General features: G+C 53.6%; 2 protein-coding genes across 4 annotated transcripts in view; one reads left to right on the forward strand and one right to left on the reverse strand.

Annotated features, from left to right (window-relative positions):
- UNC5A (unc-5 netrin receptor A) overlaps positions 1 to 2,459 on the forward strand; it is a 67,486-nt gene extending 65,027 nt beyond the window's left edge. For both annotated transcript variants that reach the window (XM_055285099.2, XM_055285101.2), the window contains 3 exons: positions 49 to 213; positions 881 to 1,059; positions 1,292 to 2,459. In XM_055285099.2, the coding sequence (XP_055141074.1) occupies positions 49 to 213; positions 881 to 1,059; positions 1,292 to 1,457 (510 nt within the window). In that variant the 3' untranslated portion in view covers positions 1,458 to 2,459. The remainder of the gene's footprint in view (positions 1 to 48; positions 214 to 880; positions 1,060 to 1,291) is intronic.
- Positions 2,430 to 26,437, reverse strand: HK3 (hexokinase 3). 2 transcript variants are annotated; one of them, XM_063642516.1, is made up of 20 exons: positions 26,199 to 26,437; positions 20,813 to 26,001; positions 17,619 to 17,740; positions 12,960 to 13,122; positions 12,609 to 12,763; positions 12,394 to 12,513; positions 12,207 to 12,302; positions 11,237 to 11,336; positions 10,973 to 11,156; positions 10,301 to 10,456; positions 9,925 to 10,158; positions 9,041 to 9,336; positions 8,792 to 8,928; positions 8,593 to 8,712; positions 5,603 to 5,698; positions 5,334 to 5,433; positions 3,509 to 3,692; positions 3,253 to 3,408; positions 2,863 to 3,096; positions 2,430 to 2,778 (listed from the first exon to the last, which is right to left on the reverse strand). In XM_063642516.1, the coding sequence occupies exons 3-20, from the start codon at positions 17,712 to 17,714 to the stop codon at positions 2,634 to 2,636; spliced, it is 2,772 nt and encodes a 923-aa protein (XP_063498586.1). In that variant the 5' UTR covers positions 17,715 to 17,740; positions 20,813 to 26,001; positions 26,199 to 26,437; the 3' UTR covers positions 2,430 to 2,633. The 2 variants fall into 2 exon arrangements, with proteins under 2 accessions (XP_063498586.1, XP_055141073.2); XM_055285098.2 differs by lacking the exons at positions 20,813 to 26,001; positions 26,199 to 26,437 and having other exon boundaries at positions 17,619 to 17,779.
- Between the last annotated feature and the right edge of the window lie 51 nt (positions 26,438 to 26,488).

A 26,488-nucleotide genomic window follows, 5' to 3' on the forward strand; every position in this document is an offset into this window, starting at 1 on the left:
GCCCAGAACTTGGGCTCACCTGACACCTCCTCTCTGCACCCCCATCAGGAGATCCCCTTTTATCACATCTGGAACGGCACGCAGCAGTACCTGCACTGCACCTTCACCCTGGAGCGTGTCAGCCCCAGCACTAGTGACCTGGCCTGCAAGCTGTGGGTGTGGCAGGTGGAGGGCGATGGGCAGAGCTTCAACATCAACTTCAACATCACCAAGGTGGACGGGAGGGGCTGCAGCACCGTGACTTGCTCCCACTACCAACTCCCCACCAGCCCCCAAAACGCTCCTGCCCTGCCTGCCCTGCCACCCACTCTCCCTCCCGCCTGTCCCCAGGCCCACCTCCTCCTAGAAACCCCTTGGCAGCTTCCTCCCAGACTCAGAGACAGGGAGGCACAGGTGCAAATGGGACTTGGGGAGGGGAGTGCAGGGGACATGGGAGCAGCAGGAGGGGAGACCCTGGAGGGCTTCCCTGAGGAGGGGCTTTGTACTGGGCCCCAAAGAATGAGCCAGTTTGGCTGCAGCATTAAGGGGAAGAGCATTTCTGGCAGTGAGAGCTGGGCAGGGAGGACTCAGGCCATGAAGAGAGCTGTGTGTGTTGAGTGTCAGCAGAGGCTAGGCAGAGTGACTTGGAGGGGAGAAGGGCGGAGAGGGAGGGAGGCCACAGAGGGCTCCTCTGCTCACTAGCTACGTGGCTTTGGGCAGGTCACTGCACCTCTGAGCCCCAGTAAGCAGGGCCTTGGCACATGGGAGGTGCCCAGGAAGTACCAGTGCTCATGCCACCCCCATGCTCTGGGGAAGTCTGGGAGCTCCCCCAGCAGGAGGTGGCAGTGGGCTCAGGCTTGGGGAAAGTTCTAACAGGCACCTCTTTCCCTCCCACCTCCAGGACACAAGGTTTGCTGAGCTGCTGGCTGTGGAGAGTGAAGGGGGGGTCCCAGCCCTGGTGGGCCCCAGTGCCTTCAAGATCCCCTTCCTCATTCGGCAGAAGATCATTTCCAGCCTGGATCCACCCTGTAGCCGGGGTGCCGACTGGCGGACTCTGGCCCAGAAACTCCACCTGGACAGGTGGGCGGGAGAGGGGCAGAGAGGACCTGCTCAGGCCACCGACAGTCCTGCCCAGGGGTGGGGGTGGGTAAGGTGGACAGGAGGCCCTGTGGGGCCGGTGCCGTATCTACTAGTGGCCGGGGCAGTCACTGTGTTTGGCTTCGGGGAGGCCCTGCCCCGGGGTGGGCCAGGGGGGCAGGAGGTGTCGGCTGGGGCCAGGCCAGGCTGCTGACGGCCCCCCTCCCCTCCACAGCCATCTCAGCTTCTTTGCCGCCAAGCCCAGCCCCACAGCCATGATCCTCAACCTGTGGGAGGCGCGGCACTTCCCCAACGGCAACCTCAGCCAGCTGGCTGCAGCAGTGGCTGGGCTGGGCCAGCCAGACGCTGGCCTCTTCACAGTGTCGGAGGCCGAGTGCTGAGGCCGGCCAGGCCCAACACCTCCACTCTCACCAGCTTTGGCACCCACCAAGGACAGGCAGAAGCCGGACAGGGGCCCTTCCCCACACCGGGGAGAGCTGCTCGGACAGGCCCCCTCCCGGCCGAAGCTGTCCCTTAATGCTGGTCCTTCAGACCCTGCCCGAACTCCCACCTCTCCATGGCCTGCCTAGCCAGGCTGGCACTGCCACCTGCTCACACTCGGTCCCAGGGCCCAGGATGGACAGTGCCAGGCCCAGCCTATCTGTGTGTATGTATGTGCGTGTGATGCTACCTCTCCTCCCGTCCCTGTCCAGGGGCCCCGCATACACACGGCCATGCACGCACACGCTGGGCCTGGGCCAGGGCCCCGGAGCTCCTGCCTGAGCTGGACCTTATGCAAACATTTCTGTGCCTGCTGGGTAGGGGCACGTCTGAGGGGCCCTGCTCCAAGCCTGCAGGACCGAGGGCCACAGCCGGACAGGGGGTAGCCCCTGGATTCAGGCACACGACCACCACACGAGCACGTGCCACGCATGCCTCGTGTGCTCATCTCACACACACCCCCCTCCCGGGTCATGCAGACACCCCCCCACCACACACATCTCTTGCTGTACACCTGAGGCTGCTCACGTCTCACGCCCAGTGTCAGTGCACATTTGCCTCTCACATGCTGCCCTCTCCACCCACCCAGGGACACCCCACGGCTCCTCCCTGCCCCTGCCCCTCCCCCAGCCTCGAGGTGCCCTGCCCGGCGGGGCCTGTGAATATGCAATGGGAGTCCCGGGCTGTACAGTGGCGAGTGTGTGTGGCGTGGCGTGCCCGTCCCCAGGGCTGGCTGGTGCCCCACGCGGGGCCTGTCATGTGAAGCTCGTGTCCTGACTTTGTCTTAAGTGCATTTCATGCACTTACACTTGGCCTTATGTACACAGCCTTGCCCAGCCGCCGGGGCGCATAGGGATTTTATTGGACGTGAATGTAAATAAATTATATATATATATTGCTAACCTGAGTGCCACTTCTCTCGGGGAAAGCCAGGGAGCAAGGCCAAATGGCCGCAGAGGGGTCACACATGGGATGTCCCAGGAGTCCTGGGTGGCTGGGCCTGGCTGGGAAACAGGCAGACCCCAACCTGGGTGCAGCAAGGCTGCGGCAGAGCCCTCCTCAGCCTGGAGATCTCCTCAGACACGAGTCAGCTGCGCGAGGCGGCAGGCAACAGCGGTGACCAGGGCTGCACCTTTGCCGGACCCATCCTCTGACTGCAGGAACGTGACCGCACAGCGAGGGGCCAGCTCCCGCACCGTGGCCGCCACCAGGCTGGAGAAGCTGTGAGAGGAGGGCTGAGGTGAGCCCAGGCCACCAGCCCCACCTGGCCACACCTCCCTCCCCAGCCCGCACACCCAAACTCACTGCGGGTGCAGCTTATAGAGCGTTCCATCCACCCCCACAGACACTGCCAGCTCTTCCAGGCCCCGGTTCTCCCGGATCTTCTCCACCACGGCAGCTACACCCGCCCCACAGAGCTGGGCAGCCCGCCGGGACACGGCCTGGCACACCTCTAGCACCATCAGGGCGTCGTCTGAGGTCAGGGGTAGCCCCAGATCCTCTAGGATGGCTCGGACCTGCCGCAGGGCCAGGCTGTCACTGGGGGCCAGGAAGGAAGAGAGCACAGGGAGGCGGGTGGTGACTTCTCCCCCTTCATCCTCCAGAGCAGACCTCGTCACCACCCATGGCCAGCAATCCCCCACAGTGGACAGAGAGACCCCCTGAAGTGGGGGAGGCAACGGAGGCCTCAGGCACCTTTCGATCTGAGAGAGGAACTTGGTCTTGAAGATGTCCCTGGTCTGAAGGCGCTGGGTCTGCTGGCCCCGGAAGAGAACGCCAAGGCTGGTTAAATGTAAAAGGATGTGGCGGACGATCTCCCCCAGGTACATGCCGCTGATCATCTTTTCAAACCTGCATGAACATGTGTGTGCACACAGGGCAGAAGGCCCCACCGGCCACCATCCCCAGCACCGGTCACAGCCAGCCACCACTGCCTGGGCCCAGCCCACACCTCTGCTTGCCGGGGTTGATGGACGCCTGGTCCACACTTGCATCAAAGCAGGTGCTGAGCATGGCCAGAGAGCCGTCATCCCCAAAGGCGCCCCACTCCATGTTGATGCACATGCGTCCTGAGTCCCCAGGCACGCCCGCCACATTCCGCAGCTCCTCCATGTAGCAGGCATTGGTGCCGGTTCCTGCAGAGAGGCCAGACAACGTGGAAGCTACTTATTGATGCAGACAAGGACCCTCTGAGCATTTCCCATACCGAGATGGCAACATTCGGGCTCATTCTCTCTACCTCTCAGGCTCACAGCCTGTCCCTAGTCCTGGTCCTCTTCCTTCCCGACATCCCTTGTGCAGACCCTGCCAGCTCCAAGCCCTGGGGACCTTCACTGCCTTTCCCACCAACATCACCATCAGTGCATCCACCATGCCACCCCCAAGTGCTCCTACAATGCCCAGCTGTCCTGTCATTCCCCTGGGAGACATGTGACATCCCCCGCCCTTGCTCCTAGCTCTCTGCGGTTGAGAGGCCAAAGCTCCCTAGACTGGCCTGCCAGGCCCTTAATCCAACTAAGAGGTGCCAGGCCAAGAGCAGGGGACACAGAGAAATCACAGACGAGGAGCCCCACAGTCTGGCCAGAGGTCAGGCAATGAATAGCCAGCTCTGACGGAGCCTCTGTGCCCCCGTGGAAGCACCAAGGAGAGCATCGTGGGAGCCCAGACCATGGGGCGAGTCTCTGCCAACAGGGTCAGGAAAGCAACAGAGAGGAAGTGACTGAACCCAAGAAGCACAGAAAGGAAAAGGCATTCCAGGCAGAAGGCGCACTCTGGATGAGGGCATCTCCTTCCTTTCCCTGACACAGCTTCAGCTCCAGGCAGGTGGGCTCCTTGCTGGCCCCACCTGGAGTTCCTCTGTCCAGCTGTTTATGCACACGGCAACCTGGGCATGCCTCTCCCAAGTGCCTAACCCATGCCAGGTTCTGGGTTCAAAAACCTCCCCCTCAAGAGGGGCTGCCACATGCCTCGTGTTGAGAGACCAATGCCCTGGGAGCCGTGGGATCCCTCCTCCCCAACAGAGCCAAATCCTTTCTTTCAGGGCTTTCAAGTTCCACTCGTCCTGGGACCCACTCCTTCCTGATCTTTGCCTCGCTGCTGCCCACGTGTAGAATCAAGTCACTCTCTGACCGCCACGTGTTGTTCTGGGCTTAACCCTTGCTGAGCGGTCAGTTCTGAGAAGGCAGAAATTGCCTCTTGTTTTACGTGTCTTCCTATTCCTCTGTCCAGTCCCCTGTGGACACAGGGTAGGTGCTTAATAAGGATGGAATCTTGGACTGCCTGAAGGACCCTCATTGCTCATTGGTCGCCTGCCCCCACCCAGCTCCGAACACCAGGTGTGTACCATGAGCCAGGGACCATGCTATATTTTGTCCCCTCCTATGTCATCCTCATGATGCCTTGAGACAGGCATTGTTATTCTTATCTCCATCTTAGAGATGAGGAAACTGAGGCTCTGGTGACTTGCCCAAGGTCATACAGGTGGAAACACAAAGCTAGTATTTCCACCCAAATCTGTACAACTCCAAAGCTCAGATTCGTTTATCAGATGGGCAAACTGAAGTTCAGAGAGCTTAAATGACCATGAGTCAGTCACTGAGCTGGACTAAACACCCAAGCTCCAGACTGCCAGCCCAAGAGATTGTTCCAGAGCCCTGTTGGGTCAGACCAGAGCAATCCCACGTCCCCAACGCCAAGGAAACATCCAACCAGAGGAATCAACAGAAGGCAGCAAATTGCCAAGCAGTAGGGGCATGAAAAGGCAGGGCCCTCCTCACCGACAATGAGGCCTATCTCGCAACGGGGGTCCTCATAGCCACAGGACATCATGGTCCCCACCGTGTCATTGACAATGGCAACCACATTCAGCTCCACTGCCTGCACACAAAAGGATGCTGCTAGTTGCTGGGCAACGCGGTCGTCACAGCAACCAGCACTGGACCCAGAGGTCTCTACTGCAGAGGGCTTTCCCCTCAGAAAGTAAGAGACTCTTTGCTCCCCTCAAGGCCTGCCACAGCCCCAAAGCACCCCTAGAACAGGCTCCTACCCGTCTGCGCATGATGGCTTCCCGCAACAGACTCACGACATCTTGGCCCACGCAGTCTGATGCATTGAAACCCTTGGTCCAGTTCAGGAGGATGCCCTGGGGTAAGACCGAGACGAAGTGGCAGGAAGCTGGAGGCCCCTTCAGGCTCACTCTGCCTCCGCAAAGCCTGCATCCATCACAAGCCTAGGATTTCCACCCTCCCCAAGCATAATTCCTTGCCTACTTTGCTGTATGGTTGAAGGCCTTGCCCTCTGCCCCCTCCCTACTCCCCAGCAGGCTTTCAGTGTGCAAAAACCTATTAATAACCATGTAACCTACATTTTCCATTATTAGTTCCAGACGGTCAGAGGGTCTGGCCATTTTAAGACGTTTGCCCAGAAGGAATGGCCCTTTGTAATTGGGTTAGGAATGAACAGAGCTGGTAAAGTGAGTGCTGTGTGTGAGATAGGGGAAGACAGAGAAGGCTCAGAGGCCCAGATGACAGCAGATCCCACCCTTTCAGAAAGAACTCCAAGTTACTCGAGAGGAAGGAATTCTCAGCTTCAGGGATAGAGCCGTGTCAATGGGCGAGTCACTCGTGTGTTCCAAATACAGGGGCAGGAGGAATGGAAAAGCCAGAACCCAGGCCCCTGGGCAGGATGAAGGCTGAGTGCCTGAACTGTGAGAAAAGGGACTTAAACTTAGTGACACGGGGCTCGACTTTACCTGGAAAGGAATGCTGTTTTCTTAGTGTGCATCTTCTGAGGGAGGGGGCAGGGGGAGCAGGAATTAGTCTACAGCTGTTGGGAGAAAATTACTGCTTTGCTCAGAGGAGGAGCACGGAGGGTAGGTCAGGAAATCTTTGGGGCAGAAGATTTTAGAAATAGTAAGCAACATTTTCCTCCAATAATATGTCCTTTTATCCCTTTTTTTATTGTCCTAGGCTTATTGTCTCAAAAAGAGAAAGCAGAGAATGTGATAGAATGAGAGAAAGCACCCGTATGAGAGATCAGATGATGAGTAATAGCCCCTGTGTGGGCCGCTCTCCCTAGAGTAGGGAAGGGGAGGCAAAGGGGGAAGTCAGACCCAGGTTGCTGATGGCTTCCTGAGACAGGTGTCCTATGCCCTCTCCACTGGGCTGAACCCCTGTTCAGAAGGGATCTGAGAAATCTGAGAACAGAGGAGGCCTCTGCCCTCCTTCCCCAGGCAATGCCCAGGAAGGTGTCGAGACTCAAGAGAGGAAGTGGCAGAGGCAAGTGCCCAGAGAGCAGGGCCCGGGGCACCTCCCTGAGTTCCCACATCCCTGCAAATTCTGCACAGCAAAGGCTGCTGCAGAGCTTTCAAAGTGGCTCCTGGGGAAGGCAATCCCCACACTGGTTAAGTTTTCACCCCTGAAAAGAATGTGGGCCCAACATTTTTTTTTTTTTTAAGATGGAGTCTTGCTCTGTCACCCAGGCTGGAGTGCAACGGCACAATCTCAGCTCACTGCAACATCTGCCTCCCGGATTCAAGTGATTCTCCTGCCTCAGCCTCCCGAGTAGCTGGAATTACAGGCACATGCCACCACACCCGGCTAATTTTTGTATTTTTAATAGAGATGGAGTTTCAGCATCTTGGCCAGGCTGGTCCTGAACTCCTGACCTCATGATCCACTCGTCTCAGCCTCCCAAAGTGCTGGGATTACAGGCGTGAGCCACCGCGCCCAGCCTTCAGCCCAGCCTTCAGCACAGTCCAGTTACAGAAAATTAATAAGACTATATTTCTTGCCCCACCCCACCCCCCGATTTGCACACGGAGTCTCACCTGCTTCTCACATCTTACAAGGAATAATCAAAAGGACTGAGCAGGCTTAGCCTGGAGCAGAGCAGCCAAGCAGCAAGACTGGCCCACTGCGCCATCCAAAGGACCACCGTGTAAAAGAAAGCAGAGTACAGAGTTGCATATCAGGTGGAGTGTGGTGGCTCACGCCTGCAAACCCAAAACTTTGAGAGGCTGAGGTGAGCGGATCACCTGAGATCAGGATTTCTAGATCAGCCTGGCCAACATGGTGAAATTCCGTCTCTACTAAAAATTAGCTGGGCGTGTTGGCATGTGCCTGTAGTCCCAGCTACTTGGGAGGCTGAGGCAGGAGGATCGCTTGAACACAGGAGGTGGAGGCTGCAGTGAGTGAGCCAAGATCATGCCATTGCACTCCAACCTGGGCGACAGAGTGAGACTTCATCTCAAAAAAAAAAAAAAAGAAAAGAAAAAGAAAATGAGTTGCGTATCAGAGCGAGGTCAGAGCAGGTGCAGGGGGTGAAAATCACATGAAGGCTGGTTGGAGTAGGTGAGATGAAGCTTTTCATTGATCACAGGTGTATAAGAATGCAACTGTTGCCTTCAGGGGCAGTGAGCTCCTTGGCAAGAAGCTTTCAAGCAGAAGTTGGGTATGTTGAGAGGCAGATTCCTGGGAGTTTGGACCAGAGGTCCGAGAAGTATTGCTTCCGTGACAGGCTTCTAGTGTGCACATTGAGAAGTCCCTCATCCTTGTGTAAGGACAAGCTAAAGTGTGCGCTGAGTAGGGATGTGTGTCTCAGCCTGTGCCTGGCACTCTGCCACCCTAGTCATGCACCCAACACTGAGCCAGGCACTGAGAAGGAAACAAAGAAAGGAGGAGGAGAGAGGCCAAAAAAACCGCAAGCGACCTCAAGCCCCTGCTAGAGACAAGAACAAACGCTGGTTCCCGCAGGACCCCGAGGCCCATACACCAGTGCTATAGCTAAAATGGATGATCTGTCCTCTGATCAGCCCCAGTCTAGGCCTGACCTGCTCCCAAATGCTTCAGACCCTAACCCTGGGCCTACCCTGTCTGGGGAAACTGAGGCTGTGTGTAAGCCCAGCCCAACAGTGCTGCCACCACCACCAACCCCAGCCCCCACCACCCAGCCTTTTCCCCTGCCTCCTGCCCACTCCATGAAGGGTATGTGGGGGCAGGAGGCCCTTGGGAATCACTTCTCTTGGCCCTCCCTCACCTTGTCCAGGCCAAGCTGCCTACATGGGAAGGAGAAGGTAAAACCCAGTGGGAGGCTCTGCCCACTCAGGCCCTGCTTCTGCTGGAAGTCCACGATGCAGTCCACGATGTGGTCAAAGAGCTGTGGGGCAGAACAGGTCAGGGGTGGGCACTGCTCAGCCCTTCCCCACCTCTGACATCAAGGTTCAGGCTGTGGGTACCTGCTGCCCAGAGCCCTGGGCCACACTCTCAGGAATGGAGTAGATCTGGCTGGTGATCTGCACACCTGTGGTCACACGTACCAGGAGGACACGGAAGTTCGTGCCCCCGAGGTCCAGGGCCAGGAAATCCCCTCGCTCTGTGGGGCAGAGACCTTCAGTGCCAGGATAGGGCTTGTGGCTCCAGCCCCAGCACACACTGGGATCCCCAGGAGCCCATGTTTTGGTCCCACACTCAGGCCAGGTCCTTACCGCTGCCATCAGGCGTGGCCCGGACGAAAGTGGGCAGCATGCGAAGGGAGGAGGCCTCCCCTCGGAGCCCCTTGGCCATGGCCTTCTGCATCTGTGCCTGAACTGCTGCCAGTTGATCGTGGTTCAACCGGAACGGGGCCAGGGTCTCCTGCAGCAGGCGACGGTGGGCAGCCAGACGGGCAGCCACGGCAGTCACCATCGCCACTCCTCGGCCACCACCATCCACAGAGGGGATGAAGGAGACATCGCATTCCGGGGCCAGGAGCATCACTGTCCCCTGCAGGACGCTGCAGAACCTACAGATACATACAGGTGCGCTCGGCTTGGCCCTGGACCCCCAGACACACACAGGTGTGCATGGCTTGGCCCTGGACCCCCAGATACACACAGGTGCGCCCAGCTTGGCCCTGGACCCCTAGGGCCTCCTGAAGCCCAAGGCCCCATCACTTTTTTTTTTATTATTTTTTTAGATACCGAGTCTCGCTCTGTCACCCAAGCTAGAGTGCCACAGAGTGATCATGGCTTACTGTAACCTCAAACTCCCAGGCTCAAATGATCCTCCCACCTCAGCCTCCTGAAGTGTTGAGATTACAGGCGTGCACCACCATACGCAGCCTCCCCTATCACTTCAATTCTAAATCTGTTCTGTGCACCAACCATATGCCCCAGTGTCGCCATGGCTTCCACCCTTGCACACACAAAGGGAAGCATCGTTTCTCTCCTTGGATGTCTTCTGGCCTCCCATAGCTCAGTCTGGCCCTTCCTCTGCCTAAGTGCCCTTCGTGTCCACTGGCATGCACATGTGATCCCAGAGGGCCCTCTGGGTGTGTATCACACACAGGTGTTCATGCCACCTAATCATGCGGATCATGTTTCCACAATACCTGGGGTGCCGCTCACACACTCGGCCTCCAGTGGCCACAGCGACCTGGAGTGTTTGTTGCTCCTGGCTGTGCTGGAGGCAGGAGAGAACAGCGGCCAGGGCGGCAGCACAGAGCTGGGCAGCCCGCGTGCACACGGCCGCACACACGTGCTGCACAAGCTCAACATCCGAAGACCCAGGGCTCAGGCCCAAGTCCTGCAGGATAGCATGGACACGGGCTGCCCCAGCAGAGGGGCTGGAGGGGAAAGGGAAGTGGTTTGGGGCTCAGCCCAGAAGCTCCCCATCCCACTAAAGCCCCATGGCTACCTTGGGGACAGAGTATCCTCCCCTTCCCCCAAGCCAAGAATCCCCCACTAAGCCACCGTCTCCCCACTCACTCCTCCATCTCAGCCACGTGTTCTAGGAGGATGCTGCCTTGGCTCAGCAGGGCAGGGGAGGTGCAGCCACCAAAGAGGACCCCACGCCGGGCCAAGTGAGCCAGCACCAGCCGCACCAGCTCACCCAGATACAGGCCTCCGATCATCTTCTCAAACCTGCAGGTGGGAAAGGTGGCTGGAGGAAGCCTTTTCTAAGCCCTCAGTCCACCTGGCCCTACCTCCAAGAGTTCCCAAAGAAGGATTCTTTTCTTTGGGGCTCCCAAACTGGAGACTCCAGAAGCAATGAATGGCCTCCCAGAGGACAGGTGGGTGTATGCCCAGACCCCACTGCCCCCTCTCACATAGGTTACATTCAGAAGACTCCTGGAGAGGAAGAAGGACCCGAAGGAAGGCAGAGAGCAGTTTGCTCAGCCACTTCCAGCCCTCAACCCCCAACCTGTCAGTGCAGTCCAGAGTCAGGAATAGGGAAGATCAAGGGCTGACAATTCTGGGTTCTAGAACTTTGGGCCCTTCCTTCTCTAAACCTGGCCAGGGCCCCCAGGTTGCTCCCTGGAGACCCTCAGAGTGACAGGGAGGGGCCTAAGGGCCTGAGAACAGGGACAGAAGGGGTTGGGAGCAGAGCAGTCATAGATAGGGCCTGGAACCAAAGGTCAGGGCCCCCTGCCAGGTCACCTCTGAGCACCAGGATTCAGGGACTCATGGTCCAGGGTGTGGTCGAAGGTGGTCAGCACTGGTCCCAGCGCCCCATCATCGCTGAAGGAGCCCCACTCCACGCTGACACAGACGCGGCCCCGGTCTTCGTCCAGCACTGCCACGTGCCGTGCCTCCTCCATGTAACACGCATTGGTGCCCGTGTCTGACAGAGACAACCCTGTCAGGGCCTGCTCGCCAGGCAGCACACACTCCACCCGTCATCACAAACGGTCTGTGGCTCACCTACAACTAGCCCAACCTCACACGGCCTGAGCCCCGGCTCACAGCCCATCATGGTGCCCACTGTGTCATTCACCACAGCAACCACGTCGATGTTGTAGGCCTGGATGATGAAGAGGGCAGAGGTCAAGGCTGGCCTGAGTGGCCAGAGGAGGGAATCCAGGGGATGGGCAGGGCTGGGGCCCTGGCTTTGAAGGAGATACATAGAGTCCATGAAACACACATCTGCATGCCACACACATTTGTGTCACAGATGCTCCGGGCTCCCACCCTATAGGAGCTTTTCCTCCAATCCCACCCTCAGTTCCTCCCTAATCCCCAACTCGGGCCCCCAGGTCACAGTGACGTCCACCCTCAGCATCTCCCAGGACGAGGATGAGTTTCCTGAGACTGAGCACCTCCTTGAACGTTGCGCCTTGCCAGCCTCACTGTCATCCTGCCTGGCTCCCCAAGCCTGTTCCTCCCAGCACTGGCTTCTCGCCACAAGAGGTTAGTTCCAGACGGATCAGCCTTTCTCCAGCATCCAGAGTCTTGTGTGTGGCCTTCTCTGAGACTAGATCTTCCGCCCCAGCCCCAGCCTGACTTGAAGGGAGGCAAACTCCTCCTTCAAGTCCCCGATCAAAGAGCCGGTGCTTCCTCCGTAGTGCTCCCAGAGTTGTCCACGCACTCCTCCTTGACACGGACAACCTTTTATTAGAATGCTTCCCCCTCTAGACTGTGAAAACCTTGAGGAGGAGGTCAAAGTCTATTGATGTTTGTTTGCCCCGGGTCCTGAACGTTTATTTGACCGTTCTTAGCCTCAGTGTTTTTAACCTACACAATGGGAGTGGCAGCAACACGTACCTGAGGTTAAACTGGATGGAGGACATGAAGAGAAGAGGAAAGCAACTCTCCCAGAAGCCCAGGCCCAACGCATGTGTGCCAGGCCCAGGCCAACATGGGCAGCCCTCCTGTCACCCCTCCCTCCACTCACCCCCTGCCTCCGAATGGCGTCTCTCAGCAGCTGGACCACATCCTGGCCTTCCACACCACTGCACCTAAAACCTTTGGTCCAGGAAATGAGGGTGCTCTGGAGGTAGAGAAGCTGGGTTACTCCTCTGATGGCCTTCATGGGGCTGCAGCCACCCTCCACCCAGCGTCCCATGTCCACTCCACCTCACCCTGTCCAAGCCCGTCTGGTGGCAAGGGAAAGAGAAGCTGAAGCCAAGCTGCAGACCCTGTTTGTTCATAGGCTGCGCATCCAGAAACTCAGACAGGCAGTGGGCAGCAAAGTCAAAGAGCTGCAGGAGAAGTAGGGGGACTCAGCCTTGCCCATCTGAGCCCCAGCCGCCCAGCCAGGCCCCCAGACACCAGAGGCTGGGCAGTGAGTGCTTACCTGCTGGCCAGCACCCAGCATCACCTCTTGGGGGATCACAAACTCCTGGCTTCTGGGCTCCACCCTATGCCCCTCAATGCCAGTTAGAGTCACCCACAAAACACGCAGTGAGGCCCCTGTGGCCCCCAGCTCCAGCACCACGAAGTCTCCTTGCTCTGGAGGGCAAGCAGGTCACAGAAAGGCATGCAGCTGGCAAGACCAGAGCCCTCTGCCCACTTCCCAAATTCCTAAGGCCTGCAAAGTCTGGTCAAGGGGCCATAGAGATGGGGGACAGGAATAAGGAACGTTTCCCTCCCCTAGATCAGTACCCTCTTCCAGGCCTGGCCACGCATCTCAATCTATGCTACCCACCAGTGCCATGTGGGGTGGACCCCACGTATGTAGGCAGCATCCGGACTGCAGGGGCCGGGCTGGCCTGTCCCCTCAGAGCCTGCTCCATGGAACCCAAGAGGCTGGCTTGGATCTGCTGTAGCTGTGCCCTTGTCACCTTGAACTGCTGCAGGCACTCCTGCACCTGGGGAGAAACAGGCCAACATCTGGGAAGGAGCACTGCTGGGCTGGCCAGACTCCCCAACTCCAACCAAGGCAGAGGCCTGCCCTGCCCAGCCCACTCCTCGGCTCTTCATACACCCTGGCTCTCTTGCCAACAGCCTGCACCCAGCTCTGGCACCCTCAGAAGGCTCTGTCCTGGAAAGAGAACCCACCTTCTTCCTCCTCCTGCCCCATTACCTCACGGCTCCTTCTCAACTCTTTACATCCTCTACCCTACCCCTCTTCTTCTTTGAATTCGGGGTTTGGCAAGACCTTCTTCCTGCCATACCACGAATGATTGCTCTCTGGTTCCCCAGGACCCACAGCAAGAGTCTCTCAGTGAGTTGTTGAACGAACAAGAGAATAAACAAATGCACAAACAAACTTCAAGTGTTTCCCTCTCCTAACCCACTCTCAGACTCTGAAGCCTGAAAAAGCCCAGCACGAGAGCATTTGGAAACCACACTGCAGAGAATGGTCCTTTTTTCAGTCGTTCATCCTTTCCGAAACATTGCTGCAGCCCTCACTACGCACCCAGCTCTATTCTAAGCACTGCACACACATAACCACCCAAGAGGCAACAAATGCTTTAGATTCCAGGGTGGGAGACAGAAATTAAGCATGTGAACATACAATTTGGTTCCAGTAGTGATGGTGGCTATTAAAGGTAGGGGGGCAGGATAAGAAATTAGAGAGTGACCAGGGTAGAAAGAGGTATTTTTAGATATGAGTCCAAGAGGGTTTCCCTGAGGAGGTGACCTAAATGAAGGAAGGGAACAAGCCATTCGAAGATCCAGGGGAAGAGCGAGGGGATGGATTTGGAGAAGACTGATCCGGGAGTGGATCGGAGTCTGAAGGGGTGGGTGAGAAGGCAGGGAAGGCAGAAGCCAGGACACCCCAGGCTCTCACTCCACCAGAAGCCCAGTAGCTTAAGAGCCCCAGTGACCTCATCTCTGTGAGCAAATACCCTCCCCTAGACGACTCTCTCACCCATCCTTCAAAGAAGCCCCAACAGCCTCCCTGGATTCATTGAAGGGTCACAGCCCAGCAACTCCAACCTCCTCAGGCTCAGACTTTCCAAAGCCCCTACTTCCTGTCACACGGGAGTTCCATTTCAACGACCTATTGCCCCAAACTGCACCCTTATCTTTGAAATAACAACTCAGGCACCTGGATAATAAGGCCCCTCCAGGGAGGAGAGGCTGCCAGTTGAGGGAGATAAGGACAACTCAGTCCCACCTCTTGCTTTAGGAAGAGAATGGGAAACAGATACCTAAGAAGGTAAATCATCCTAACTGGGGTGCCAGATGTCCACTTACACGTTTGCCTTACAGCACATGCTTCCAGCAGCCATGCATGCTAGGGGTGCCCATGCCCACTCTACCTCGCCCCCCTGACCAGGCCTATCTGGTGACATGGGAAAGAGAAGTTGAAGCCAAGCTGCAGACCCTGTTTGCTCACAGGCTGTGCATCCAGGAACTCAGGCAGTGGGCAGCAAAGTCAAAGAGCTGCAGGACAGGTGGGGTCTCAGCCTTGCCCCTCTGAGCCCCAGCCACCCAAGTGTTAGAAACATGGAAACGAGACTCTGAGAGGGCAAGTCATCTGCATGGCCAAGCAACTGTGAAGGGGCAGGGGAGAATTTGAACCCATAACTATCTAACTGCAGAGATGTTTCTACATCAATGTGAAGCTTTATAAAACCTAGAAAGTTCCCTTGAAAAGAACCCAAGGCTGATGAAAGTTGCTGGAAAGAAACCCCAGACGATCCGGCTTGAGAAAACTTACACCTGAGTCCTTGCACTCCCTTTTTCTGGCTCTGCGGTCCTGGGAAAGTCATACCTCTCTCTGAGCCTCAGTCACCTCTTTGTGCAAAACGGAGAAAATAATAGTACTTGGAAGTCCCCCAATGCCAGGGACTATGTCTTACTCAAGGCTACATCTGAGGGCCATGAGGAGCACCAGCTGGAAGCAGGATTTGTTGATTGGATGGTTGTGGTGGCATAAGAACTAAAGGCTGTAATGTATGTGGAAGTGCCAAATGCCGTTGGGATGGGAGGGGCGTTTTAGTATTGCTTCATAAAAACAGTAGAGTCATGGAGAAGTCAATGGCTTGGGCAAATTGTTTTTCTTCCTTTTCCTCTTGGGCACATTGAGATGTTCAGGAGGAGAGACTAGAAGACAGCAGAACTGCAAGAAAGACAGAAGGACTTCCCTGGCAGATCCTGGTGAGGCACACACAAGCCAGGAGAAGCTATTGGAGCCACCCCCGACACCCCAGGAAGAGCGGGGAGAGACCTCAGACAGAAGAGCAAGGAGAAAGGCATTAGAGAGCGTGTGAAGTCCAATGTGGTTTCAACACTGACTCTTGTCACCAACTTGCTGTGTTGCTGGCCTGGGCCCATCATCTCACCTCTCTGAGCAAGTGACCCCTCTATCTAGCGGGAACAATAGTACCCACTTCTCAGAGATGCCATGAGGACTGACAAGACAGCAAACCTGAAGTGGAGGAACAGTGTCACACATAGGAGATGCTCAGTGGAACACGGATTCCCTGTCCTCAGAGCACAAAGCACACCCGGCCTGGAGAGCCTGACTCCATACCCTCTCTGATGACAAAGAGAAGCCTGGTGGAAGGGGTGGGGAAGGGCCTCTAAGATGGGACTGGGAACTGGCCACATGTGGTTAACTAACCTTTTTTCAACCTAAGGTCATGGGAAGGGGAGCACAGGATAAGGCCTGTGGTGCTGAGTTGGGGGTCCAGGACCATGGGAAATTTGGTGTCCCTGTGAAGTCCCCCAAAGCCGAAGGGAATTCTTTGAGCCGCAGGTGTACGTGATGGAGCCTGCAGGGCAGATGGGGGCCTGCACAGGAGTGTCATCAGGGAGGGGCAAGAAGTGAGGGAGGAGATGACGGCAGGCCTTAGAGCCAGTCCTGGCTGGGCAGGCACTGTGGCCCAGCCACCGCTGTCACTCCTGAGGCACGGCTGTGGGTTGGGCACAGAAGAACTGTCTGCAGCAAGGTCTGGGGTACAGGTTGTACAAGGGGGAAGTGGGAGAATGAAATGCAGCGAGGGGTAACGCCCCCACAATCTGGGCAACAAGCCTAGTCAAGTGGATGTCAGAACATGCCAGAAAACTAAAGAAACTGCAGAGAATGACTCAAGAACCCTTTAGTGAGCACCTCCTCTATGCAAGTCCTTTTTTTTTTTTTTTTTTTTTTTGACAGAGTCTTGCTCTGCCGCCCAGGCTGGAGTGCAGTGGTGTGATCTTGGCTCACTGCAAGCTCTGCCTGCCAGATTCACACCATTCTCCTGCCTCAGCCTCCCGAGTGGCTGGGACTACAGGCGCCTGCCACCATGCCCAGCTAATTTTTTGTATTTTTTAGTACAGACAGGGTTTCACTGTGTTAGCCAGGATGGTCTTGATCTCCTGACCTTGTGGTCCACCCACCTCGGCCTCCCAAGGTGCTGGGATTACAGGCGTGAGCCACTGCATCCGGCCTTTTTTTTTTTTTGAGATGGAATTTTGCTCTTGTTGCCCAGGCTGGAGTGCAGTGCCACAATCTTGGCTCACTGCAACCTCTGCCTCCCGGGTTCAAGTGATTCTCCTACCTCAGCCTCCCAAGTAGCTGGGATTACAAGCATGCGCCACCATGCCCAGCTAATTTTGTATTTTTAGTAGAGACGGGGTTTCACCATGTTGACCAGACTGGTCTCGAACTCTTGACCTCAGGTGATCCACCTGCCTCAGCCTCCCAAAGTGCTGGGATTACAGGCGTGAGCCACCGCGCCTGGCCATACGCAAGTCCTTTATCTCCATTAGCCTTCAGAGGGTGAGGAGTATTAGACTTTATTTTCCTCCATTTTACTGATGAGGAAACAGACTAAGAGATATGAAATGGCTTACACAAGAATTTCCTGCTCAAGGGTGTGGTATGAGACTGCTTCTAAATCTTGGTCAAGATGACAGAAAAAGAAGAAACTCACTTCTGAGCAAGCCTTAGGCATGAGTTTGGCACTAAAATCGTCTGTGTGCCTGATTGTAGCGGCTACGTTGAGGGAGACATGCAGGAGGAACTGGAGAGGCGGGAAAGGAAAGGTCTCAAGAACACAGCTTTTGACCAGATAACCCTGGGAAAGTCCACTCTAGACTGTGTCACCCACTTGGGGCGGGAGCGGCACCTGTGTGGCAAGGTGGCAAAAATGACATGTTTGGAGCTGAAACACCCAGCTCAAGCTCCTGTCATGTCTTAAACTCAAGTCATATCACTTCTCTATATCCCTCTTCATCACCTGTAAGATGATCATCTCAACCTTGCAGTTGTTTGGAGCATGAAAGGAGATCGTTACCAGCTCAGATATGAAAAGCTCAGTGGAAAGGGGCTGCATGGGTGAGAGCCCAGGGCCCCATGGCAGCTTCAGTCACGCTGCTCTTGACGGCCTTGGACAAGCATGAAACAGGAACCCAGTGCTGAACTTACCAGCCCTGAGCTGTCTGAGGGCCTGGGCAAGCCCTCCTCAGGGCAACTCAGGGCTTCTTCCCCTTGCCACAACCCTGAAGACCCAGTGGAGTCCATGAGCTTCCACAGTGGAGGGTGGCCACCTATGGGAGAAAAGGGACAACCTGGGTCAACCATTTACTCTATAGGCCCTAGGAGTCTGTAACCCAGACCAACTTCCTTCCTTCTGAAGGGGACCAGGAAGGAAGCTGGGAGCAGAATTCAGAACCTCCAACCATCAAAGATCCTGTGGCAGTCAACTAGAAGGCCCTTGTTTTTCACAAGCATATCTAATGAGAGAGCACTGGAAAGGCTGATTTCAGTCCAAATGCCATTCGTTAATTCTGATATTCATTGACAGTCAACAGTTCCTGATGCCTGCTATGCTGGACGTTGTGGTACAGATGAAGCAGATCTGGGCCCTGCTCTCAGGGACCTCATAGTCTCATCAACAATCACAGTATGATTAGCACAGGCAGTGAGCAAGATGGCCACATGTAATAGATGGACGTGCTGCTGTGGTTGGGAGGTCAGGGACATGCTAGAGGCTTGGAACAAAGAAGGAACCAAAGACCTGCCAGAGAAGCAGGCAGGCTGGACAAGGGACAGTCATTGTGCCAGGCTAAGGCATATTAATTTCATCCTGAAGGCAACAGGGGTCACGGACAGGGGTGGATCTGTGCTTCAGAAAGGGGTTCCACTAGTGACCTGATCTTGGACGTCATTTATGACTTCTTTGAATTTCAGCTTCCATCCATAACACAGGAGGAAATAATATCTACCCTCACAAGGTTGTTGTGAGCACTAAATAGAATAACACCTGGGGAAGTGCTTTATGAAATGTACTGTGCAACATAAACATCAGGTGGGTTTTAACAGTGAAGTGATGCAGAGCAGAAAGAGTCCTGTACTCAGAGGTGGGAACCCTGCTCTCCACAAGGCAGCCGCACTCCATCTCAACCTCGAGGCTTTTCATCTGTGAAATGGGACCAACATGTATCAAAGGCCTGTGTGGGGCAAATGAGATCACGAGAGCAAAGGAACTTGCTCAGATGTGCATTCAGATTTATGTAGCTGAATCTGAACTGAAACTCTGTGATTCTCCATTTCCTCTTATAACATGAAAAGCTCAGTTCTTGTGAGGATTAAAGGAGTTAGTGGTCCTTTGCACACTGTAAGGAACTGTAGAAATGTCAGATACTTCGCTCATCTGAGCTGGAGGTGGTATTGCTGTTTCCATAGTCCCAAGGGAGCCTTCAGTGAGTCAGGTGCTCTTTAGGGGTGGGGGAAAAAGGAAACACAGCAGAGGGCCCAATATGGGAAGAGACATCTGTCCACTGAGTCACTTTACCTCCCTTCCTTGCAACAGCAGAACTTCTGGAAATATAGTACCTTCCCACCCCTACACTCCCCTCCTAGCCTACTCCCATTACACTCACTAATTTGCACTCCACGTGGTCACTCGTGACCTCCTAACTGCCCAATCCCAAGCCTTTTCCTCAGTCTCCACCTTTGCTGCCCTCTCTCAGGCATGCAAAGCCACTAGTCATTCTTTTGCTACAGAATTCCCCGTCCTTGGCTTTCACAGCCAGTCTCTCCTAGGTCTCCTTCCTGAGTCTCTCGTAGTCTTCATCAGTAATTTCTCTTCTTTCAGACAATGGGGTTCCCAAGTTTCTGGTCATGCCCTCCTCTACACTCCCTTTATCTCACCCATTCCCAAGGTTTCATTAATAGCTGTGTCAGGGCTCCCAAATCTACCTTTGGCCTCAGCCAAATCCTAAATCCCAGTGGTCTGCTAGACATCACTATCTGGATGGTGGAGAAGCTCCTCAAATTCAACAAAGCCACACTCGTTTTTCCATCACCTTACCCCCACAAAGCTCTTCTGTTCTCCACCTTGACTGGAGACATTGAAGTGTGCTCACTCACACGGCCGTTCGGGTTGCCTGCGTGCACCCCTGACCCTCACCTCCTCTATGCAATTGGATCTCAGGCTCTCTAAGAGCTCTCCTGTGCGTCCCCTCCTCCCCATTCCTACAGCCAGCGCACCAGACCATCCTCTGGCCAGGTTATTACAACAGCCTCCTAACTGGTAGCTCTGCTTCTAGTTTCTTCACCTCCTTACCCCACCCAACTTGATCACCTCTGCACTCATGGCCGGCACAGGGTCTGGTATAGGTATGTGCTAATGTGCCTTTCTAAAATTGGAAGCAAGGGGAGTAGGTAGTTTTTTATTTAATAAAGCAACAAATCAGCTTCTGATAAATCTCCCCAAACCATACATACCTATGCTGAGTTTCCAAATCTGTCAAATAGGGGTGTGGAATTCTTGTTCTATGCTACAGGTCTATTTCAAGGATAAAATGAGGTAACTGGGGCAATTATCTTTGAAAAGGACTAAGGACTACACACGTGGCCTTCTCAAGGCCCAGCTAGTTCATTTATTCACTCACCCATTCATTCCCTCATCCATTCAATATTTATTCAGCATTTTTACATGACAGAATCTGTGAAGTAATCCCCAAGTGGCCCTAATATTTATATACTAGGTAAATGTATTCAGCTCTGTCTCTTCCAACTGAGATTCCCTGTGGGGAGGGACATGTCTCCTTCACTGCAGTATCCCCAGAGCCCAAGGTCTGTTTGACTAAGGGCCCCGTGGCTTCCCTTAGCTGAATGGACTACACGAAGTGAGTTTTCCTCCTGAAAAGTACCCCAGGGATCTCTGCTGATGTTGGGAGCTGCCATCAAGAACCAGCTGGCAGGCTGGGTGTGGTGGCTTGCACCTGTAATCCCAGCACTTTGGGAGGCTGAGGGAGGCAGACTGCTTGAGCCCAGGAATATGAGACTAGCCTGGGCAACATGGCAAAACGCCATCGCTACAAAAAAATAACAAAAATTGGCTGGGTGTGGTGGTGTGCACCTGTAGTCTCAGCTACTCCGGAGGCTGAGGTGGGAGGATCACTTGAACCCAGGAGGTCGAGGCTGGAGTGAGCCCTGATTGTGCCACTGCACTCCAGTCTGGGTGACACAGAGACTCCATCTCAAAAACGAAGAAAGAGAACCAGCTGGCTTAATCTTTCCAGTGTCCACTTCCCCTGGTGTGAGCCAAACAGGAGGGATGAGGACAACACAGCTGCAGAAGGAGGAGGCAGTAATTAGACCGAAGCGCTTACCTGGGATACACAGAAGCTGGTCACTCTCCTCACGTCTGAGCTCTTGTCTGGCAATGAGGCACCCCAACGACCAAAAGTGACACTCAGGGGTGACCCGTTATAATATCCTCAAGCCCCACCCTTTTCCTCCACCACCACTTACCAAACATCAGCTAATTTGGGAAGCTGCACTTCCTTCTAAGCCTGCCCTAAGAGTAGCCCAGGCTAGGCAAGGCTGTGGTGAAAATTTGAGCAAGATTACCGCAAAGTGGAGCGTTGAACTGGGTCTAAGATTTTGGGCCATTCCCTCTACAATGCTGAGGGCTGTTTATTTTGCAAATATAATGAGTTTTGAGGTGGTGGCTCGCCCCTAGAAGGAGCTGGAGGCGCCTAGCCTGGAAAGGTTATGGGAAGTACTTTTGAGCAAGAGGCAATGTGGGAGCACAAGAGGAAGGGGCTGACTCTGCCGAGAGTGGGCAGGGCTAGCTGAAGAAGCTGAGCCTTGAAGAAAGAACAGCAGTATGCTGACAAAAGTGGTCCTTGACAAGGTGGAGAGCATGTACACAACCACAAATCACACACACACAGGAATGAGGTGCAGCTCCAGGCGCCTGAAGATACACCAAGGTGGGGACATATAGTGGGAGAGGAGGTGACAGGCAGGCTGCGGAGTCTGGCCTTTCGTCTGTAGGCTGAGTAGGGAGAGTAGGTTCACATCTTGGGTCTTCTCTACTGGAAGGAGAAGGGGAGTGTTAGGCTGCTGTGAAGCTATTGGCCAACAAGCTGTTTTTCTGTGGAAATTTCTCCTCAAAGGCACAGAACCTTGGGGCACCAATGTAGAATACTAGACAGCCTGCAACAATCTTTGTTGAAGGCATGGATACGCTTAAAAGCTTCAGGCTGCCTTGTCAGCAGTAACTCTATCCACAGATAGTAGGCCTCCACATAACATCAGGATGGAGACCAGGGATAGTGGCTCCTCTATCAGTAGTGGCATGAAGAGACCGGGAAACATGCCAAACAGTCCTGCTGTGAAGTTTACTGGGTACCAACCAGGCATATAGGCTGTGAAAGACAGGGAAGTGGGGGATGGGGTGGCAGAGGGTAGAGTGGCTGTCACAAACAACATAGCATCCTGCCTAGCCTGGGATCCCAGTCCCTCTCAACTTTGTTCAGTTGGGAGAGGAGAATGTGGAACTGAATATGAAAGGCCCAGCTGTGATTCATGCAGACAGCCTGCAATTTCTTGAGCCAGGGTGAGGATATGCCCCTAACAAGCATTGCCAGGGCTCTTCATCTGTGTTTCTGGAAGGTCTGTGTCCAGACCCCAGGAGCAGGGGTCCTGGTTCCCTAGTCAGAATGCCAGGGAAAGTCTGGGTCAAGGCCAGTGGAGGGAGAAGGATGGCTGAGCTTGAGGTCTGTGAGCAGCTGGGACAGCCTGGCTGTAGCAGAGGCACTGCAGCTGCCAGCGGTTCTCTTCAGACACCAGATGGCCACTGACCAACAAAGGGAAGGACAAGTCCTCACAAGGTTCCCTCATAGCCCCTTAGTGCCAATCTCTAACTGTACAGATGGAGCTAAGGAATGAGGAAAGGCAGTTTGCTGGGGGAGAGGTGGGCACAACCAGAGCACTGCCGATGGGCTGGGAGGTCAGGCCTTCCCTCTGAGCTTGCTCACAGGCTTCTCACCACCCACAGTGCCCACGCCAGGCACAGAGATGCTCAATAAGCTCCCCCAATTTGCTCCACATCCTTTATACCGTGAATGTGCCTTGCAGCTCTCCTACACACATCGAGCTACTTCTGTTGTGTCTTTGTTTGCACTGACTTGTCTGGAATGACCCTCCCTTTGGCCTTTCCCACCTTTTCACCTCATTTTTCCTCATCCCTTAAATTACAATCATTAACGACAATGAGGAGCCCTTCTCTGAAAAGCTCCTCCTGGCCCTGACCCCAGCTGCGTGTGGTCTGCTTATTGGTTCCGTATTATGATGGATGTTCTTGTATCACTGCATGTATATCTGTCTATTAAAGGCATCTGTTTATGTGTTCTTCTTCCCCATTGTACTACGGGCTCCCAGAGAATGTTTCGTATTCACCCGTGCAGCCTCAGACCTCAGTTCTGTATCTGGTAAGGAACAAGTATCAATTAATTTTTGTTACATTGAAGAGCCCTCCCACAACCTCAATAGTCCAGGGCTGGCCAGGCATGGTGGCTCACGCCTGTAATCCCAACACTTTGGGAAGTCGAGGTGGACGGATCACTTGAGGTCAGGAGTTCATGATCAGCCTGGCCAACATGGTGAAACCCTGTCTCTACTAAAAGTTAAAAAAATTAACCGGGCGTGGTGGTATGCACCTGTAATCCCAGCTACTCGGGAGGCTGAGGCAGGAGAATCGCTTGAACCTGGGAGGCAGGGTAAGTTGCAGTGAGCCGAGATCACGCCACTGTACTCCAGCCTGGGTGACACAGCAAGACTGTCTCAAAAATAAAAAAAAATAAAAAAAAATAAAAATCCAGGGCTTTTGAAACTGAGAGGAAATAAGTAAGCTCTTACTGTCTTCCTGGTGCATATGGTTTCAGCAGTCTTTCCACTAGTCCATCTTTCCACTGACAACTACAACCCTCTCATCCACTTACTACCTGCCTTCCCCTCCCCAAATTCCCATCTGCTAACAACCTAAGGCCAAAGCTACCCTGATTCACAGGCAAAAATGAGCTCATCCAAACCTGAAATTTCCCTTGAGCCATTAGTTTTGTGACTGAAATGGGAAGTAGGAAGTAGTGTGGTATAGTACAGAAAGCTTCAGCTCTGGGGTCAGGCAGACCTGGGTTCAAAATCCCATCCCATTATCAACTGAATGACCTTGGATGAATTTCTTATTCCTCTGAGCCTCGGTTTTCCTTGTATAAAACTTGGAGACTGATGTCTTCATAGGATTTGCTTTAGGTTAGGTAAACCCAGAGGCAGACCTAATTTGAATGCAAATAACTTTATTTGGGAAGTGATCCAGGACAGAGCCAGAATTAGGGCAATGCAAATGATATGCCTAGGTTACAGAATGTAAGGAGACCCTCTCAGGTTCATATGGGTGCCAACCTTGCACTTAGATGAACCCAAGAATAAAGGCTCATCACCCTAGTCCCAGTCCTGATCAGGAAAATACAAAAGAGGAGCTGGAAGCCAGGTAGGAAGAGAAAGAAGCCAACGAAGTGTACATAATTGTTACTGGGAGCTTAGAGAGGTTCACTCCCACAGGGAACCCTGAGAAATAGATAGAATGTGCCTTAGAGTTGTCCCTCACTGAGTGATGAAGCTGGGGTATTTATCCTCCCACTTCCACTGGCTGAGAGCTGTCCCAGGGGCACTAACTCCCTGGTACTCTCCGCTTGTGTCAACACAAACCAAGAGAAGTCCTCAGAGTCTCAGGTACTTGCAACAGGACTCTGGGTATACAGAAGAATGGCAAATGCCTGGGGGAAATGGGCGAGGCACAACCTCTGCTGGGGCTGCTGTAAGGACTAAATTGAAAAGCACAACTACAGTGCCTAACAAAGAGAAGTCCCCCTCTATCTCTCCTAATTTATGGCAATAGCTTGTGAGGTTCATGGAGCTTCCCAGCTCTCTGTGAATTGGCAGCATCAGCAGAACAGCTGTTTCTCATCTTTCAGAAGTAAAAGAAATCCAGGAGCCCTAGGAGAGCTCTAGATGCCCAGGACCCAAGTTTCCTGTGGAAGCCTGATGGTTGATGGAGCCCGAGTAGTCCCTCCTGAGTACACACTCCTCTGAAAACTATCTCCTCTTGCATCTGCACCCCCGCCCCCCATCCCTCCACCCCTTAGTGCAACATCATTTGTGACACATAGACTAGCATCACATTAATAACTGCTGCCACTAACTCATTCTTCTATGTGACGACATTGTGCTGGAACAAAGCTTTATCCACATTATGGTAATCCTTAGAACCCTGTATGATTTTTTCCCATTTTATGGACAAGGAAGTCAGGTCTCAGAGAGGTTAACTTTTATCAGAAGCAGGGTGCAGATGCAGGCTGATCTCACACACTTTCTACTTTGTCTCTTCACTCTTTCACTAATGCTCCTCTCACAGGATCACAGCATGGGGAGAATAAGACTGTGGGCAAACAAGACGGTTGTGGGGAGGCGATGGGGGAAGCAGGTAGCTGTTCTTCCCTTGACTCCCCATTAGCTAATAATTAAGCCTGTGGTTCCTGGTCTGGCTGATTCATACCCTCCTGCTGCTGACTCATGTTTTAGGGAAACTGCTCAATTTTAAGCTAAATAATTCACTTTCCAGAAGTACCCTTTCCCTTTTCTTATCTTCAGGCAAACAGATACACACACTGTCCCGTTTATAGAGCGCTACCTCCAATAAATTGCCATTTAATGAGAGAGAAAACAAGCGAGAGTTAAGCTTATGGGACATAACTGATAAACTACTTTTCACTAGAAGAAAAACAGGAAAATAATCAATACTGGAGTCAAAATATAGCATTTTCTTCAGGAATGAAGAGTAGGGGCACTGTGGTTCCACTGCCAGGGACAAAAAGTGGCTTACTTGTTCCTCTAAGCCTTTGTTTCCTCATCTGGAAATTGAGATGATAATACCTACACCCCCTAGGGTTGCTATGAGAATTAAATGAAGGCCACATACATTGCCTGGACCGCAGCAGTTGCTCAAAAAATAACAGCTATTTCTTATATGATGCTAGCCACTAGGTCAGTGCCATCCAACAGCAAGACATTATCTATGGAAGGAAAAGACAGTGAGACTGCCATCTTGCCTTCTTCTAACTCAAAAGGTTGTGTGCAAAGGGACCTAGGCAGGAACAAGGCCTTAATGTTTGTGCTGTGTCTTCCATTCCAGCTATCTGCTAACTCCCCAGTCTAACACATACCTCATTTTCATGTTAAAAGAAAAGATAACTTTGGACAAAATCAGAAGTTAGGAGAGTCTTCAGTGTGCCTGTTTATCCTGTCCCAAGATCCTTTCCTGGTCAACAGCCACCTCCCCCAGTTTTTCATTACATCTTCAAATCAGTTTTGGCCAAAACTAGCATTCTTCACATCCTTGTTTGGTCGTCTCCTTCAGGTAGCTGCTTCTGCCAATTGACATCTTCTCATCTTTGGAGTCTGCGCATGGCATGCACCGAGAACAGACCACATCTCTGTTCTGCACTGGAAGCTCCTAGGCAACACGGTGAGGAATGTGCACTATGTTAGTAATGTTACCAAAACAGAAGCCATGTCCTGTTGCTGCTAACCTCTGGCATCAAGAGAACCAATCTTGATTTGAACAGATGAAAATGCCTGGCATCCCCACTGGTTAATCTATAAATAGAAAAAATAATTGCATAGGCATCTAATAACAGAGCGTTCACTTACACATTCCTGGGAAGAATGGCAGGACACATCCTTCAAATGTTCTATGCTCAGGCTGAGAATTCCACTGTGTGAGTACAAGATGAAGGGACAGGTCACTGAATGGTAGGGATAGCAGAATAGATAGTGGGAGTCAATGCCCCTGGCACCTCCCAGAATTATGTCAGAAACAGTCAAGGGAGTAACCAGTGTTCGGAATTGTGCAGTACACATTAAGTGAATATATACGTGGTATGTCAAGGATTAGTAATGGCATTCATTCAGCATGTGATTTATGAGTCTAATAAACTACC

Source organism: Symphalangus syndactylus, chromosome 7, assembly GCF_028878055.3.
Source record: "Symphalangus syndactylus isolate Jambi chromosome 7, NHGRI_mSymSyn1-v2.1_pri, whole genome shotgun sequence".
NCBI lineage: Eukaryota > Metazoa > Chordata > Mammalia > Primates > Hylobatidae > Symphalangus > Symphalangus syndactylus.